Source organism: Lutra lutra, chromosome 17 (genome assembly GCF_902655055.1).
Source record: "Lutra lutra chromosome 17, mLutLut1.2, whole genome shotgun sequence".
Lineage (NCBI taxonomy): Eukaryota > Metazoa > Chordata > Mammalia > Carnivora > Mustelidae > Lutra > Lutra lutra.
Genome location: NC_062294.1, coordinates 39,102,021 through 39,121,120, shown reverse-complemented (window position 1 = coordinate 39,121,120; position 19,100 = coordinate 39,102,021). Strand labels below are relative to the sequence as shown.

The 19,100-nt window shown below is 51.1% G+C and overlaps 1 protein-coding gene across 7 annotated transcripts in view; it reads right to left on the bottom strand.

Annotated features, from left to right (window-relative positions):
* ZNF536 (zinc finger protein 536) overlaps nucleotides 1-19,100 on the bottom strand; it is a 424,494-nt gene that overhangs the window by 228,203 nt on the left and 177,191 nt on the right. For all 7 annotated transcript variants that reach the window (XM_047712032.1, XM_047712037.1, XM_047712038.1 and 4 more), the window contains one exon: nucleotides 2,856-5,027. In XM_047712032.1, coding sequence (XP_047567988.1) covers nucleotides 2,856-5,025 — 2,170 coding nt within the window. In that variant the 5' untranslated portion in view covers nucleotides 5,026-5,027. The remainder of the gene's footprint in view (nucleotides 1-2,855; nucleotides 5,028-19,100) is intronic.

Below are 19,100 nucleotides of genomic sequence, written 5' to 3'. Positions count from 1 at the left end.
TGAGCAAGACATTTTTAAACAGCCACTCCGTTCCCAATCCTCCTTTGCAAAGAATTACATCAGATAACAAAGGACGTCTCTGCCACTCATTGTAAGCCTTCTTCTGGAGATCTGTTCTAAGAGGCTCTCTGTAAAAAGGTTTTTTATGATGAATTCAGAACTACTATCATGTTAAGAGCAGCGATTTATAAAGAAGAATTCACTGGTTAAGATCTGAAAAAATAGTTTCTCAGGCCCTACTGACCCAGTTTTCAACAAAAAAAGAATCAAGTGATGCAAATTAAGTTTTGCGACATTGTAATGCAGTCTGAGAAATTTGTAAAACCGTGTTTTGCGGTTATTTCTTAATAAAAGCCTTAATAAGTACTCCTTTCTTTACTTAAGGGCTTAAAGATTTTTTTTTCCCCCTTCACCTTGCAGGTTTCTCTCTAACAGGTAATAAGAAAAATGCCTATTGTGTCAAGATTTTTATGTAAATGCTTATTTTAATCGCACTTTATACAAGTCATACTTGTTAGAAATCAGAGGGAAGACTAACCAGATTTGGTTAAGGGTCCTAATCCCAGGAAAACCTGAATGCCCCAGGCGTGCGGCTGATTTGGCCTGCCTATTGGTATGCCATCAATTTTCCTACTTAGTGGGAAAATTATGAAAGGGTCTAATTTGAATATGAAGAAAACAAAGAAGTCAACCAGAAAGGAAAGAATCGGTATTCACAATTGTAAAATACTTCAATGAGGAAAATAAAAGTGAGAAGATAACCACAACTCAAGAATAATTCTCCTTTGAGTTGTAAGCCCGGTTGGTTCTTTTAAGCAAAATGGGTTTTTTCAACCGAGTATGGACAGATAGGGAAACTACAGAGATAGAATAGCACGAGGCTATCACTTGGCCAGAAGGGGGGAAAAACATGGCAAACACGTCATTAATAAAGCCGAACATTTGGTGCCGGAATATTCTGCAGAGACCTTTTCGTTTCAGCAGGTCTGGAAGAGGGATGAAAATCTGTCAATGTTAACTCCACGTCACTCTAAAAACTTAGGGGAGCCAGTCTGCCCTCTGCTTTCTGCCCCCTTAAAGGCCCTGGATCCAGACACAGTGAGACGACGCTCCCCAGAACGGGGGCCCTCTCCCTAGGAGGGCGGAAAGCGTCCCTCCTGATGGGGGCCCGCCTGGCACTTGGCTGCCTCGGCAGGAGAGATCCGTTTTTTTCTGGAGTTCCTGCTGTCAGGCTGGGAAACTCGCACACCCTTCCCTGGCACCTCGTACGTTCCGTGCAGCAGTCACTCGGCGCGCCGGGGGCCTCACCCCTCCGCGCTCTTCGAGGTCCTGGTCAGACTCTGCCAGGGGGCCCCTCCAGAAATAAATCGCAAGGGAGCCCAGGACTTCAGGAGTAGACAGTGTGTTTCATGGGTATTTAAACAGCAGCATTAAGAGCTATCGGAATCTCTGGAATGTGCAGCTCAGATTTACGTGCTTTAACCATTCTTTACTGGTCCGTAACAAGCCCGCAGACTCACACTTTATTTTAATACTAATTTTGTCCTGTAAGAACAGGGGGTGGGGTGTGGGGGTGGGGGATGCTGAAGCGTGACAATGACAGCAGAACTCAAGTGACATCTACTTACTAACTACAGCAGCCAAATGCTCCTGATACTGAAATATTTATCGGAACCCAGAAGGGAAAAAAGGAAAAAAGAAAGAAAAAAAACTTCACCAAAACGACCCTCGACGGTGTGCCGCCACGCCTTTAACAGTGGGCAACGCAGTGCCTTGAGGTGCCTCAAACTGTCTTTCATTTTCTAGACTTAATGGCTGATTGCAGAAATCAATGTTGCCATTAGTAACAGGGTATTTGTTATGGCGTGATTTCCTCTGTTGTTAGGCTGCAGAATGATTACAGTATTAGCGAGATGCTTTCTTTATAAAAGGCTAGAGATATAACTTTCAATTTACCATCCATTAGAAAGGGACTTTGAAAATACGGAGGCGAGTAACCAGCTTACCTGCTGTTAGGTAGTGATTTTAATTTAGCTGTCTTAGGCTAGTGGGCTTTTTTTGTTGTTGTTTTGGGGGTCTTTTTTTTTTTTTTCCTTTCCCCCAAACCGGGCCAGGAAGCTTCAACGTTTCACAGACATTTTGATGACAGATTTTCTGCTTTGCTATTTTAGACCCCAAAGCTGTATCTCCTGTGTAACACAGTACAATTTAAGACACGCCGTCGTGCGTCTGTGTTTCAAACCTCTGTGTTTTTCCAAATCATCAAAGGTGAGTGGTGTGGTTCTTCAGGCTACAGGGGCCTGACAGGTGAGCCACGCTGGAATTTTGGAAGGGGACGGGAGACAGGTTTGGCCTGGGGAGGGAGATCAGGGTGCCCGAGTGAGACAACTGTGGGAACACACTCAGGGGGAAAGACGGTGAGGGTCTGAACTTACACCTTCACATCCGTGGATGGAGCTAAGATGCCAGCTCCCAGGTTCCAGAGACGAGGTGATGACGGATTGGGGGTAGGGGTGGGGTATAAAATAGGACCGGGCAGCCCACTGCTGGGGCAGGCCAGGCTCTGCCTGTTGGCCAGCGTACCAGCTGGCCATGTCTACCACACAGGAGGAACAGCTCTCCTTCTGGGCAGCCAGTGTTCAAGGGAAGGCCAATGACTCGAAATGCTAGCCTTCCCTTGAAGCAGGGCAGAAAGGCAAGGTCCGCAGAGGCCAGCAAGCCACAGGGAGCTCAGGACTGGCTTAGAAGAGCAGCGAAGGCCCTTCCCCTCCCCGAGGCCTTGTGGAGCCAGGGCCCCCAGACGGGGTGGGCCCCCGGCACCAGCCGCTCGTCCCCCATCTTCCCTGGCAGCCTACCTGAGGAGGACGGCGAGGAGGGGTGCGGGCTGTCCTCCTGGGCACTCCCGGTCTGGGAGAGCCCGCCGCCGGCCCCGCTCTCCTCGGTGACGTTGGAGGAGCCCGGCGTGGTGGAGCGGCTCACCGACTGGGACTCCTGGTCACTACCCGAGCCGCGCCGCTCGTCCAGACCCACGTGCAGCCCGTCCTCGTCGCCCTTGCGGTCCCGCTTGTGGACGCGGGAGTGCACGACCACCTGATGGTAGGTGCGGAACACCCGGCCGCAGTCGGGGCACTCCGTGGGCTTCTCCTTCATGCTCCCGGGCCCCTGCAGGTTATAGTCGAGCGCCTGGTTCAGCCCGTGCGACAAAAAATCCCGACTGCCTTCTAGAGGGTCGAGCTTATTTGGCAGGTCTCTCTGATTGCCCACTTTAGTGCTGTGAACCAAATCAGCAGGCATTTTCTGCTTGGAGCCATCTGCTCCCACTAACACGTACTCCCGCTTCTCCTTATCGAACATCACTCCGGCGTTTGCCAAAGTGTCTTCGTGGTTGCGTTGTAGCTGATGATCTTTAGACAAGAAACCATGTTCCATGGCCATGCCCCTGGCCATGAGTTGCCAAGCCTGGTAGCTGTTCACGGGGTCCATCTCTGCCGCTTTGGCAGCCGCCTGCAGCCGCTCGATGCAGCTGGACTTGAGCGGTGGCACAAGGTTGAGGCACCCCAGGAGGGAGTGCTTGTCGCCCTCGGGAACCCCGTGGGCCATGCCGGAGATGGGCGACAGCAGCTTGCCCAGGACCTCCCGCTCCTTCATGGGCAGCTCCCCTTTGCCGTAGAGCTGGCTGGGCTCGCTCAGGCTGGCCTTGTCCGGGGCCATGAAGCCGCTCTGAAGGCAGGACAGGTACCTGGAGTACAGGTTGGCGTGGGCCTCCTGGGACATGCCACCCATGGGTACGGGCACCTCTGGGTCGCTGGGGGACTTGCTCTTCACGGACAGCTTGTTGAGGTGGACCTTCATGTGGTTCTTGAGGAACCAGGGCTCTTTGAAGCGGCGGCCGCAGATCTGGCAGCAGTGCTCGAAGGAGTCTTTGTGCTTCCGCATGTGGCCCTTGAGGAACCAGGCCTGGCTGAACACCTGGCCGCACACCTCGCAGCGGAACTCGTTGGCCGCCTGCTCCCCGCCGCCGTTGGGTCCCTGGCCCTGCGCCGACTCGGCGGTGATGTGGGCCTTCTCCACGTGGCTGATGAGCTCCTCCTCCTGCGAGGCGGCGAAGTCGCACAGCGTGCACTTGTAGGGCTTGTGCAGGATGCGGATGTGGCGGTCCAGCTCCTCGCGCTTCTTGAACTTGCCCTTGCAGAAGGTGCAGCGGAAGCCGGCGGCCGGGACCACAGCGTCCTCCTGCACGCTGGCCGGCTTGGGCGAGGGCACCGGGTTGGCCGCGTCGGGCACGCTGTGGTTGGCGGGCAGGGCCAGGTTGCAGGTGGCCAGCGGGGCGGGCTGCGCGTGCGGCAGCGGCTTCAGGTCCGGCCGCGGCTGCAGCAGGCTGCTCTTCATCTGCTTGTCCCGCAGGATGGCCCGCTCCTCCAGCTCGTGCAGCAGGCGGTTCTCCTCGCGCACCCGCCCGCGCCCCTTCCCCAGGTTGCCCAGCTTGTGGGTCCGCAGGTGGATCTTGAGGTTGCCCTTCTGCGCCGCCCGGTGGTCGCAGTAGGGACACTTGAAGGGCTTCTCGCCGGTGTGAGTGCGCATGTGCAGGGAGAGGATGCTGTTGAAGCGGAAACGCTTGCCGCACAGCGGGCACGGGTACTTGCGGTTTTTGCGGGCGTCGTCCTCGATGTCGCTCATCTGGGACATGATGCCCAGGTTCTGCCCGTTGAGGAACTGCTGCAGGTCCACTCGCCCGTTGAGGCTGGTGTCGACGTCCCGGCCCAGCTGGTTGGCCAGGAGTGCCATCTGACTGCCCATGGGCTGGCCACTCATGGGCACGTGCGCCTTCTCGTCGAGGGGCGCGGGGGTCTTCTCTTCCGGGTTGGGCCGGGGATGCAGCTCGGGGAAGGCATGGCTGAGCTGGGAGGTGATCTGGTGCAACTTCTGACTCATGGCATACTGGCCGTTGAGGACAGGGCCGCTCAGGTGGGGCTCAGCTTCCGGGGCCGCCGAGGACACTCCAAGGCACAGACTGGCTTCTTCCATCCCTGAAAATAAAGCGAGAGTTCAGATGGGTGCCAGGTACCGGGGCGCAGCGGATGCATGGCCTCAGCTGGGGAGGAATTTGCATTTCATGCCTTACCTACACGTAATAATGCTAAGGAATTATAGTCAAAAACAATAATAAAAAGATGAATTATTAAATGCCAATTATGCAATATGGCATTGCTCCTCCAATTTGTTTTGGCGATAGATTGTCTTCCTTGTATTTTCTATTTACCGACTGCAATTATTCATTCACACTTAAATTATTAATGTTTTACCACGTTCAACACCTAATAACGAATCGATGGTCTACGTGTCAAACTTTTCCTCCTGTCCCCCTTGTAGCACCTGCACCTGTTGGTTCCGTTCAGAGTTTGCCTTAGAGCAGAATGACTTTCCCTTCAAGACCGGAGACCCACGTGGAACTTTTGTTTCTGCGGAGACCCACGTGGAACTTTTGTTTCTGGTGACTACATTCAATACATTCCCCAGTCCGAGATGAAAGAGATTATTTTATGATTTGGTTCCTTCCCACCCACCCCCCCCCAAAAAAAACCCCAATGGTATGATATTTACTGGTACATAATAAAACAAGATAATGTTTTGGGAAAAAATAAAGTAAAGGACAGGCTTTAGAACAATAAAAGGGATTTTGCTTTAGTCAACAAAAAGTGCAGTAATATCTCATTAAGCTGATTAGTATGCTGCTTAGAAACAGTACTAGGTGCTGTAACACATGATTATAATCATAAAAATCCTTCAGTGTTTGCAAGGAAGCATTAACGAGGTATATTAAATTTTAAGGAGACTGCGAGTAGCGGCTTTGCAAACCTCAGAGATTAAGATTTAACCCTTATGTTACGAAACACTGTTATTTTGTCATTTGGTAACTGTGCCCGTCAAAAGAAGTATAAATTATCTGGTGACGGAATCTTTGTGGATCGTCCGGGCTGTTCATTTTTGGGTGGGGGAAGGGGAAGACTCACACCATTTAATGGGTTCTCCCTGTCTTTCCACTGGCATGATATCGCAGGCAGGGACTTTGATTGGGTTTAAAGAGATCCTTTATAGAACTAGATAAAAACCAATTAAAATCCAGGGATGATGCCATAGGAAGTCTCAACCAAGTTTGAGTGTTTTTAATAACTTTCCCAACATACAGTAATGAGTACAAATTGTACCTGCGGTATGTGTTTTGCAGAAAATTAGAACTCAAAGCTGTTTGTTAAACACTAACACTCAAAGCTGGTCTGCATAATTGCTTTTAATGCTCCTCTCTTCACCCCCCCCACCCAAGCCTGCGCAAACCTGCGAAGGCCACATTGCTTGGGGGTGGGGTGGAAGGAATGTGGAGCACATGCCCCACTCCCCATCACAGCTTGCGAGGAGCTCAGCTTTGAAAGGCAAAGAACCCATGCCTGGGTCCTCCCCTTTCCAGGTCTGTCTCCCACCTGAAGGAGTCCAAATTCGCTTCCTGCCATTGGAACCGTTTTTTGCACATCCCGATGTTTACATGTATTGGCTAGCCAGGTGGTCTAGGAGCAGCCGGACTGATTCCTGGGCCAAGCAGTTCCCTCGGGGGACCAGTGGGGACAGAGCTGAACTGTGCAGGAAGCACATTCAGCCCTGGGGGGCGGGGGGTGTCTGCTACCTACCGGGCCCCCTGCCAGGCAGACTGTGCCTGGCATGGAAGGTCTTCAATGGGAGACCTGGCTTCCTTGGCCAGAGGACAGGGGCTGTGAGTCCATCTTGCAAGGGAGAGAAGAAAAAGACATGAATGTTTATTTGCAGGAGAGAGAAACACTGCAGCCACAGTGCAGGGCTAGCAACGTCCATGAATGATGACATGGACCCCTGCACACACTTGTATGCACATACAGGCACATGGTCACTTGCAGTAGAAGAAGGCTTCTAATTTGCCATCTTTCCTTCTTGTTTCTGATGGCGGTCTATATGCAAATTAAAAAAAAAAGGAAAAAAAAGTCCATTTTGGAGACTGGTCAGAAAGGAGTACTTTGTCATGGAGATTCTTTTTTTTTTTTTTTTTTTTTAAAGATTTTATTTATTTATTTGATAGAGAGAAATCACAAGTAGGCAGAGAGGCAGGCAGAGAGAGAGGAGGAAGCAGGCTCCCTGCTGAGCAGAAAGCCCGATGTGGGGCTCGAACCCAGGACCTGGGATCATGACCTGAGCCGAAGGCAGCGGCTTAACCCACTGAGCCACCCAGGCGCCCGGAGATTCTTGCATTCATTCATCAAAATTGCTGAGTTCCCACTGTATGCCAGGCCCTGTCCCTGCTTAGGACACCATGGTGGACAAGAGTGGCCAGCCCCAGGGCTCACAGCACCCACCGAGCAGGAGGAAGGAGCAGGCCCAGTGTGTAGAAGTTGCTGGGGCAGGACTGGAGCCTGGAAGACCCCATGCAGGGATGCTCACAGCCCCCAGGGCCCTGTCTGGAGCTCCTTCTCCACCTTCAAGCTCCATCCAGCTGTGCTGGCTCCTCTCCCAAGCAAACATGGATCATGACCCTGAAGCCACTTGGGATTGCTCAGAATTCCACCCAACAGCTCTGGGGAAGTTTGGAAAGTCCAAAGCCAACATGGCTGGCCCACGTCCAATGGCTGCCCAGTTGGCCTTCTCTGAAGACATGAATCCAGAAAGACAGGCTATTTTCAGGTTGCTGCTGATGAGCTGACGCCAATTCAGCAGGAGGGAGAGGAGGCTGAATGTGCAATACGGCGAGACTACAAATCAGGCTCGATGAGGGGCGTCAAGTTGAAGACCATCCCCCACCCCCATTCGTGCTGGGTAAGTATCAACTCAATTTGTTAAATAATGAACATGGGGAATTTTTAAGTTAGGTTTGGATATAGAATTTTTTTATTCTGTCGATTTTTTTTTTTTTCAGTCAAGAAAGCTTTTTTAAGGAACTGGTCTTCAGGTGCCATGCTGAAGCCTCAGCTGATGGGAGGAAGAATGTTCTAGAATGTGCAAAGGTACAGTTGGCTCCTTGTTCCCTCAACAAGGTCTCAGCTTACATAGCCCCTCCTCACAAAAACCACCATGCTTCCCTTGTTGGAGGCTGTCACCCCCAGCCTCTCTTTACACATCGCTTTATTTCCTTCTTCACAACATTTATCACTAGGGCAAAGTTTTGTCGTTGACCTTTTACAAATGTGCTTCTTTTCCATGAGGGCAAGATCATAGTGGCAGCCTCCAGGCCCAGGGCAGAGCTAGCCCACTGTAAGTTCAGCATTTTCTGGCCAAACGGATGAATGAAGGAAGAGCCCCTATAAACACAGCCCATTAAAAAAAAGCTAGCCCTGTAGGAAAAACACTCTCTTCCCAACCTCATGTGACCCAAACTCAGCTTTTGCACATCCGTGAACATTCACTTTCAGAATGTCAGATTTGGAAGGGTCTCTGGCTGACCTAGAACCTAGGGGTTCTAAAACTACCAAGGGAGAACCCCACCACTAGCTCTTTCTATTATATGTGCCCACGGTGACCATCCCAGGCCTGGACTCCACTGAGCAGCGATCCCCCCTGAGAACTTGACCACTCATTGGGGGACCCACAGGAGAACTCAAAATTTTGGCAGAGCTGGCCGGCTCCCAAGGAGATGCTCTGAGAATTACAGCTCTTGGCCCTGGAGTGAACCCAGGTGAAGCCCGTACAGAGCCCCACTTTGAAGAATGGCCTCACCAGATGATTACCCTCAAATGTTTGGTCAGACCCAACACCCCATGATTCCGTGAGCAGGTGCAGGCACTGCGATGGGTCAGTCGTAATCAATGCCAGTCACCAGACTCAGAGCAAGAAAGGGGAGAGTGAGTTCTTGGAAAGAGCGCGGGGTAATTGGTGTGCTGTCCCTGGGCCAAAGCAGCCCAGGCGGGATGAGCTGGCCCCAGGCCCGGCCTGGGACTCACAAAATCTGGGTCGGCCCCAATTTCTCCAGCCTTGACACTTCACCCCTACGGGATTCATTTACCCCTTATGTCAGTCTTTCAGTAAATACTTGCCAGGGCCCTTCTATGTACCTGCCGTCGAGGGCCTCTGGGGTCCAAGGGGCCAGCACAGACAAGGTCACCAATATAACAGGAAGCAATGAAAAGGCTCAGAGAGGCTGAACACATAGTTTAGACAAAGGAGTAACCACGACAGCTTTGGCACATAAGTGTGTGTGTGTGTGTGTGCGCGCGCGCGCACGCGCGTACATGTGTATATGTGTGTGCACAAGTATGTCCGTGTTGGGGGAAAGGCAGGGATTCCCTAAGTAGCAGTGCTCTAGAAACTTACACAAATGCACACCCTGAGAAACTCAGGGATCATCAATCCTACTGTTAAGGGATTGGATCTCACCACAGCCCTAAGAGTTCATGGGGCCAGGGAGGTGAGGTTCTCTGTGGGGGCTCGCCATTCTGATGGAAGGAGGCATTACTCCTTTCCCCCCAGACCTCAGGGAGCAAGCATAGGGAGAGTTGCCTTCCCTTTGGGACCACACTCTTCCCTCCCAGGCCCTGCAGCGAATGGCTGTCAGTGTCTCGGGCAGGGCCTCCTGGGGCAAGACGACACTCCCTCTGTCCTGATAGCTTGAGTAGATGAAATCCACATGCAGCACCCCCACCTTCCTTGCTCACAGTTCCAGGGAGCACTTGCTCCCATGTGCCCAACCTATCCTTCTCTCCCTGGCCTGGGCTCTGGCCTCATTATCCCAACACCCAGCACCTGAGGGACCCACACAAGGAAGCCAGGACCTAGGAGAGGGCTGGCCTCATGATCCTGGGCTTAAGACAATTCCTTCTGAGGAACCTGTACAGTAACTCCTTGGACCCTCCCACCCTGGTAGGAAAACCCTTGGTACAATTAAAAACAAGTAAACAACCCCCCAAACTCTGAGAACAGCTGGCCCCTAGCCTTTCAGCTCAGGGCTCCAGCCCAAAGCATGTTGGGAAGATCAGTACACCTTGGTTGACTCATGGAAGGAACCAACGCATAGATAATTTACCTACCTGGGGAAAGAAAGGCAGCCAAGTCTGGACAGTTAGAGGCCACTGTAAATGGCTGAATCGGGTACACCAACCCCCACCCCCACCATGGGAACACTCCCAACATTCCACCCCCGTCCTGATCTTGCCTGCTCCCCAGGGTCATAGTGGGGCACTGCTGGTCCTCAAGGCGACTGTCAATATTGACAAAGAACCAGGCGTGGGCGTGAGTCCCAGCCACTATGGTATTTTCCTCACCACCCTGTGGAAATGCCTGGGCCCTACATCTGAGCATGGGCAGGGCCCCAGTTGAAAGCTTCGGAAGGCTAAAGGTTTTCTCCACAAGCTGGGCAATTTCGCATTTCATACCAGCGTATTCTCAGCACAGGGAACCCACCGTTGGGTGCACAGATTATCAAAATACATTCTGTCTCATCATTCCCATCATTGCAGGTACAGTGAGCCATTCAGCTGCCTTTGATGGTGCTAATGGTTATTTTGATTTTGTATTTCTGCCTTCAAAACTATTTCCTGTGATATCAATGACAAAAGTTTTCACTTAACTCTTCCAATAGAGAACCTAATTGTATCTTTCACTCAAAATGAAATTTAAAACTATCAGGACACCAGAAATGCCAGCTGCTACGAGTCTAAATAAATTTTACACAAAAACACAGTTTCATTTTGCTAGCACAGAAAAAAGAAAGTAATCTTATGAATAGTCCAAAAAATATAGATCTTGCCAGTAAGTTGCATGAACGAGTTTTATCCTTATACCATGAAAAAGAATAGTTGGGAAATGAAATGACTTTCAAAATAACCATTTCAACTGGGTTTTTAAAAATCAAATATTGTTGTCTAGCCAAGCACAACTAAATATTCCCTTTTTTATCAATGTGGGTAAAAGCGCTGCCTTGGAAAAAGTACGAGTGCTACTGCTCCCAACTGCCGGGCAGAGGAGGGATGTGGGTTCCCAGCGAGGGATCCAAACACCACCGTGGGGCTCGTGGCATGCAGTTCTGGTAGTAGGTGGACCCTCTTTCTGCAGGCTCAAGTGACCCTCCACCCTTCCCCATAACCCATCTTGCTTTCTTATACTTTGGGTAAGCAGTAATTAAGACAACTTCACCTAGAATACAATGGCTTCTTATTAAATCCTATTTTCTAATTGTTGTAGCTCAAACTGTTTAACCAAGGTTGTTATAAGCATAATACACTCCTGTTCTGAAATACAGAACACCAGACTACTGAACCTTTTCAGGGTCATTAAACAGCTGTAAACATTATTACAAAAATAAACCAGAGATTTCATGCTTACATTTTGGCCTAGAGCTTGCTATGCTGAGCAAGTACATTTTTTCATCTCTTACAATCAACGCTGGTGACATTTGGGCATCCAAACAAATTACATCACAAACATTACTGAGGTGGGCAGGATACTGAGTGGTTTATTTGCCAGATGATTAATAGATAAACAGGAGGGCAGTTCGGGTGACCTGTTCTGTTTTGACTGATGTGTAGACCATGCTACAAGACAGGGCCATAAACAGTTAAATCCTTGCTGAATTTACTAATGAAAAGATGATATTCAAATAGGGCCGTGGAGTATGGTGATTGTGTGACCAGAAGAGCAGAGCTGGAGATTATGGTCGAACTCACCAACTTCCCCTTGTGCATGGAATGGGGGTCAAATTCAGGGCCTTAGCAGCCTTGGATGGGGAGTGGGACCCTGCTGGACCAGCTTCATGTATGGTCCCATAGAGTCCCCAACAGCTTCCGCACTGGGGGATGGGAGTTGGAGGACTTAGAAGAAGAAAAGGAATAAAAGTATCCTCTCTTGGAAGACTTCAGATTATTTCAAAATTCTCAAGGTTGAATGCATGCTGGCTTTTGCAGACTGGGTTGAAACTGTAGCCCAGAATTGAAGGCAGATCATGAGCACAACAGACAAGAAAGGAAAATACTCACAAAGTGTACCCCTGGTCATCTTTTCAGGGTATAGAAGACTTCCAGTCTGAGTTCCTGGCCCAACAGGCAAACAGATGCTGGGATGGAATCTGGACAACAGGCAAACAGATGCTGGGATGGAATCTGGACAACCTCCCATGGGGTGGTTGTGAAGACCATGGACGTGTCAGGCAGAACCATCATCATCATCATCTTTACCACCACTGTGACCACTGTCATCACCATCACCATCATCCATCACCTTCACCACCACCACTATCACCACTGTCATCACTGTCACCATCACCATCATCAACACCATCATCATCACCTTTACCACCACTGTCACCAGTGTCATCACCTTCACCACAGCCATCCCATCCATCATCATCACCTTCACCACCGCTGTCCCCATCATCATCTTCTTAATCATAGCTATCACATCATCATCATCACTTTCACCATCACCACCATCATCACCATTGTCATTTTCATCACCTTCACCATCATCATCATCATCTTCTTCATAGTTATCACATGATCATCACCTTCACCACCACCAGTGACCACTGTTATCTCCATCACCATCATCATCACCTTAACCACCAACACTGTCACTACTGTCATCACCATCACCATCATCCATCACCATCACCACCACCACATTGTCACAACTGGCATCACCATGACCATCACCATCATCATCATCATCACCTTCACCACCACTGTCATCACCTTCGCCATCACCACCATCATCATCTTTACCACCACCATGACCACTGTCATCACCATCACCATCATCATCACCTTCACCACCACCACTGTCTCCACTGTCATCAGCTTCACCATCACCATCATCAACACCATCATCATCACCACCATCATTGTCCCCATCATCATCTTCTTTGTCATAGCTATCACATCACCATCATCATCACCATCACCAGCACCACATTGCCCAACTGTCATCACCATTACCATTACCATCATCACCATTGCCATTGCCTTCACCACCACCACTGTCACACTGTCATCACTGTCACCATAATCCTTGCTTTCACCACCACTACTACGGTCACCATCATCATCTTCATCATAGCTACCCCATCATCATCATCATCACCTTCACCATCACCACCATCATCACCATTGTCCTCTTCATCACCTTCATCATCATCACGTTCACCATTGTCACCACTGTCATCACCTTTATGACAGCTATCACATCACTATCACCCCATTGTTACCTTCATCATCTTCACCATCACCATCATCACCACTGCCATCCTCTTTACTGTAGCCATCATCACCATTACCACCATCCACATCAGCAACAGTGTCCTCCTCCTCCACATCACAATACAACGTGCCAGCACAACACTGTGCTACATACTTCACATGATTATCACATTTAACCATGTACAATCTTCGAATGCTAGGTATTCAACTACCCCCATACTAAAAAAGAGGAAACTGAGGCTCAGGAAATTTAAATCCAACGAGGCTACATGACTGGAGAATCTGACTCCAGAGCCCAAGGAAGACATGTTGGTGGGCAGGCTGGCTTCCTATGTCCATACCACGTTAGTCGTGCTGGCCTGAATGCTGACAGATGCCAGCTCCCTCATTGGCAAACTGTGTAGAAACAGGAAGCCACACAGTTCAGGAAAAGCTTAAAGGAGGCCAAGCAGCCAGAGCCCTCACAAACATGTGTGCTAGGAAATGGAAAAGTTCAGTATACTCCAGAGAAAACCACCCAGGGGGCTAGCATGGGTGGGGGTGGGGTGCGGGAAGGCACCACGGATCCAGCAATGGGGAGAGTCTGTGGCTCACCTGCTGGGGAGGGTGTCACAAAAATTTCTTTATCTGATCTTATTGTCTTAGCGTCCATAAGGTGGATCTATTTCTTATTCCACGTTCTCCTGTCCTGGGTCAGACGGGTTATTCCCCAGCCAGACCGGAAAGAGAATGGCACCTGAAGGGCCATGAACATGCGTCCAATTACACAAGCCCTTCCACAGGTAGTGGACCATGGCTACCTGTCTGAGTCCCAACTACACTGTCTCTAAAATGAGCTGATGTTAGCTGTCCTGCACACTTGACAAGGTTTGGAGAAGGCGAATGGGATTATGGAAGAGAAAACATGGAGCTTAAATTGTAGAAGGTTGTGCCTGTCCAAGGATCTTTCTCATGTGCTGGCCACATCTTCAGCCCAGGCTTCTGGAGCTGAAAAGACCTTTTATCTGGGGCTAGAATAAATCCTGAGAGGTGAAGGACACAACCAAGACACAATCAAAGCCTGTAAAGGCAGTGACGAAAACCTCACTTACTGCTGACTTCATTGGTGCAGCGTGAAGTGGGACTTAGATCATTCAATGACATTTGTCAACGTCTGCATATGACAAGAAGTGGACCAGCCACCAGCAAGACCAGATCCTTGCTTTGGAAAGCTGACTCAGGGAAGGGGAGAGAGTTACCCCCACGAGGAGCACAGACTGGGGGCAGGTGCTGGAGGGGGAAATCTACAACATGCCATGGGGCTGGTGCAGGAGGGAGGGTGCAGCGGGGACCAGGGAAGGGACACCTGTGAGGAGAAAAACCAGGAAGAGATCAGTCCTTGCCTGAGCTTGGAGGTCACTCGACACAGAAAGATGGACAGGCATGGAGGACAGAGGGAAGAGAATGTGCAAAATGGGGACTAATCATGGAATATTCTAGGGGATAACAGGAGATAGGGTGGACATGGCGGGCCAGGTGCACACCTGAACATCAGTCCATGGAATTCATATTTGCGGCATAATGGGGGGTTCAGGAAGCTTCTGTGAGAGTTGTTAGAGAACACATGCTCTACTGCCATTGTGACACACTAGTAGTTTCCTACTACTTTGGATCAGAGGAGATGAAGGAAAACAGAGGGTGAAAATAAACTCCCGAACACAACCCCAACATCCGAAGGCTAGAGTTCTCCCTGTGGCGAGGGAGTGCTCCCTGCGCCCAAGAGGAAAGGCCGCTCAGAGTTTGGAAGCAGACACTGAGCTCCTCTCTTCCGTGCAACAACAAAAAAATAAGTGAAAAAGGACTGCTCCCCATATCTCCTGGCAGCTCACCCCCACCTCTCCAAATGCGGCCGCCCGGATTTGTCCTTCATGCGCCATCCTGGGGTCGCCTATTCCGGGAAGCCTTCCTGGAATTGCCCCAGGCTGGAGGTGAGACTCTGTCCCTAAAGTTGTCATGCAGTTTCTCTAGAACCGTTAGGACACATAATGCACTTGGATGTGCGCAAATAAGGAGGCCACGACATTTCTTTTCCTCTGCTGGGGCTTTGGGACAACAAGGATCCTAGGAGCATCTGTCTGTAGCACCTGAGGCAATAGTCCCACCAAAAACTGGTGCTTTAAGCTTCTGAGGATCACAAGGCAAGGGAGGGAGGTAGCCGGAAGCCTCCTAAGAATGCCCAGCCTTTTGTGAGCAACAGCCCGGGGCTCCTCCCCACCCCCAGAATGCAGGCCACTGAGTGGTGCTTCCATTTCTCCCAGATGCGATGATTTGGGAAGGAAATGGCCCCCTAATTTGTTGTAATTGATTTATCTGAACTGTGTCCACCTCATCAGGGAAAGCAACAAACTGTCCCCCCCGACACACACACACACGCTTTTAATGAATGACCTACCTTTAAAATATCACAAACCTGAAAAAGACACCAGCAGTTGTCATGAAGTGTATTGATTCTTTCTCTCGCTGCCTTTCTCTCTCTCTTTTTAACCAGACTTGGTCATGGTAGGAAGTTAGATATTTAATCCCCTATTAACCCGCCCTGGCTCCCAGCGCAGCCTCAGCACACAACCGCTGCTCTAGAACAAAACCGGGGGCCCGGCATCCCCAGGATTCCCAGCAGCGCCTCCCTCCTGGAGAACAGCAGCAAAAACGAGGTGCGAGGCCCAGATCCCCGTCCCCACCTTTTACCCCGATGAGAGCCATTTACATCTGAGCACTTCTGGACTAGGATATCGTGTCGAGCACTTGATTTTCATTTCACACAAGCCTCAGATTTGATTCGGAGCAAAACTAAATATAATGTAGAATGCACATATGCAAGAGCGATCAAAGAGGGCCTGATTGTGAAATATTCATAGAAGTCGGCCCAGGGAGACTCGCTCACAGGGGCACCTGTCGAAGACAGCAGCTCAGACACACATCGTCTCCTAAGTACACACAATCATTACTGAGCACAGAATCGAGGCCCACAAGTGGAACCCCTGCAGCCCGCAGTTCTCGGGCTCAGGCCAACCGATGGGGCTTCGGTCCTTTTTGGCTCTTGGGGTCCCCAGTTCAGCATCTCCGGGTCCTGGGCAGGTCACCAGGCTAGCCTTGCCTGGCCTCTGCTGGGCCACACTCTCGGGAGGGGAGGGAAGACCAGCCCACCAGCCCCTGACCGAAGCAGTGGGAACATCTGCCATGGGGAGGGGCTGCACATCGGCCAAATGCGCTCTCAGGGGGCTGCTGGGAGCAGCTTTGCCAGCAGTGGGTGTTGCTACCCCACAGAGACGGACTCCAGGGACAGACATGGATTTCTGACCAAAATCAAGAGAGAAGAGGGAGCAAAGACAGACTCCCCAGCTCACACACAGCTTAAGGAGGGAGCAGCACTCTGTGCCCCATCTTGTTTAAGCCTATGAGTATTTGAAAAGAGGACCCTCTATTCTCCGGGAGCTGATGAGGGAACTTGGCTTTGGTGCACGTCGTTGTCTCTATCTGGAGCACTCTCCCTGCAACCCACCCCCCACCCTTTGATCTCTATGCTCCATCATCTGGTGAAGATTAAATGCCCCCTCATCCAGGAAGCCCTCCAAGATACCCAAGGGGGGGCTCAGGAGCTCTCCTGTCTGTCTGTCCTGCCCCCTCACAATGGCTTTCATCCTGGGCTGGGTTTCTCTGTATGTGGGTCCAGAAGCTCCCTGCGGGGGAAGGCCATGAGCACTGCTTCACTGGGGTGCCCCCAGCAGGGCCACTGAGCCAGGCCCAGAGGAGGCACTCAGTTAATATCTGCTGAATGCGTGCAGGAAGGAGCAAGCAAATGGATAAATGATTGAACAGGGAAGTGAAGGAACGGAGCAATCAAGAAAGGGTGCAGGCTGAGTACACAGCATCTAACCTTGGGAAGAGAGGCGATGCCCGGGGAGGAAGACAGACCACAGCCCACGTGTGCACCATGGGGATGGACCCTGCTCTCTGCACCTCAAGACACAAGCCAGGTGAGGGGTTGGCCTGATAGTGCCTGATCTCAAGTGTCACCCTATCCATGTACCTCTCCCAGTCCCTCACACTTTACATCCCCCCTCCACGAAGGATGAACCCCACTCCATCTCATGATGGATAACCTGGGTCCCTGCCTCTGGCTGGGACCTCCATGGACCTGTATCTAACCCAAACCCAATGCTTTGCATGCAATACGAACCTACAAATTCTGGCTGGGCGAATTCTGATTCATCCCCCCGCCACTCCGCACCTGCCCTTCGCAAACCCCACACTCCTTCTGACGCCTGTGCTCCCTTCAGCACATTTGCACTTGCCCACGGAGACATTCGTTCATTCATTCACCTGACCTGTCATTTCCTGACCATCCCCTGTGTGCCAGGCACTGTGCTGGGCTCTGCAGAGAAAAGAATCAGAAGGAGCCTACCCTTCCAGACCTCACCATCAGAAAGGGCAGACGGAGCCAGAACATCAGCCCAGAGATCATGATAACGTTCGAGTGCTGTTTACTCACAAAGGGTCAGGGAACTAGCAGCTTTGAGGGTAACTGTCACACCTTGTCCAGCTGTCTCTGAGTGCCCAGCAACGGGGGGGCCCTTGCGGACGGGTCTGTTGTCAGCAGGACACTGCCTCTGAAGCCTCATGACACTCTGAATCCTGGCTGATTCCTCCCTCCCAACCCCAGATCATGTCACTCCAAAATCCAGGTCCTTGCAGAACAGAATACCCTCTCCCTCTGAGAGTGCCCTCCAGGGAACAGGGTTCCTTGTGCCTGGAATAGCAGCGGGGCTGTGCATCCCAGAAAACTGGCTGCCCCCGACACCTACACCAGTGGGTCTGCAACCCCTCCCACAGGCTGCTCTCCATCCCACCCTGAAACCAACCCCCAGCCCAGCCCAGGCGGCCAGCCATGTGGCCTCGGATGTGCAGCCCCTCTCTGAGTCACAGCTTCCCATCTATAACACGAGCAGGCCGCCAGGCTCATCGCTGCCCTCAGACTCTCCTCCTGCCTCCTGATTTATGCTTCTGTGGCCCACCTGTCCCAGCCAAGCCCTGATCCTGAACCATCACCAATCACAGAGAACGGCTGGAGTTGAACTTCACCGATGCTGAACACCAGGGAAACATTAAAAATGAAGCAATTAACGTTTCTCTTCTGACAAGGGAGGAAATGCCATCAGTGGGCTGGTCTGGGGCCATCGGCATGGGGTCGGTCCACCCTGCCCCGGACAGGCTGCACTTTATTGTCATGATCATGACAACAAGGGACCTGGACAAGAGGTCTTTTCTCAGGGGAAGCTTTCCAGAAGCCCAGGGCATTCTTGGTGTGGGGGTAGGAGCTCCATGAGCAGCAAATGGCATCTAGAAGGGACACTGGTCCACAGCGGGGTGGCTAGTGTTACTCTTTGGGGTCCCCCAGGGGCCTCTTTTCTGGGATGCCGTGTGACAAATGAAAAATGGTGGCTGCCACCAGAGGTAAACTATGTCTTAACCCAAAGAACAGGAGGCCCAGGAGCTGCAAGGTGGTACTTCCTCATTTATGGGTCTGGGATGGAGAGCAATAGTGAGGTCATTTGGGCCAGGGGCCTGCAGCCGTGCCCAGCACAGAGCGAGAGGTTCCCGCGCTGTCCCCTCTTCTGTGACCACAGTGACTGTGTGGTCACCATGCACCGTCGGGCCGTCTGCACGCCTGCTTCACCCAGTCCTGATCAGTCCCACTGCAAGGCCCCCCGGAAGCCAAACACTCCCAGGGCCTGTGTGGTCGCCAAGAGGTTAATAACCTCACCTTTCTTATTTTTAAAAGCGTCTGCAGCTCAGGAGGAAACGGCAAACACCCCCACTTGAAATCTGGACAAAAGGCCTGAGAAGGCAATTCATGGAAGAAAT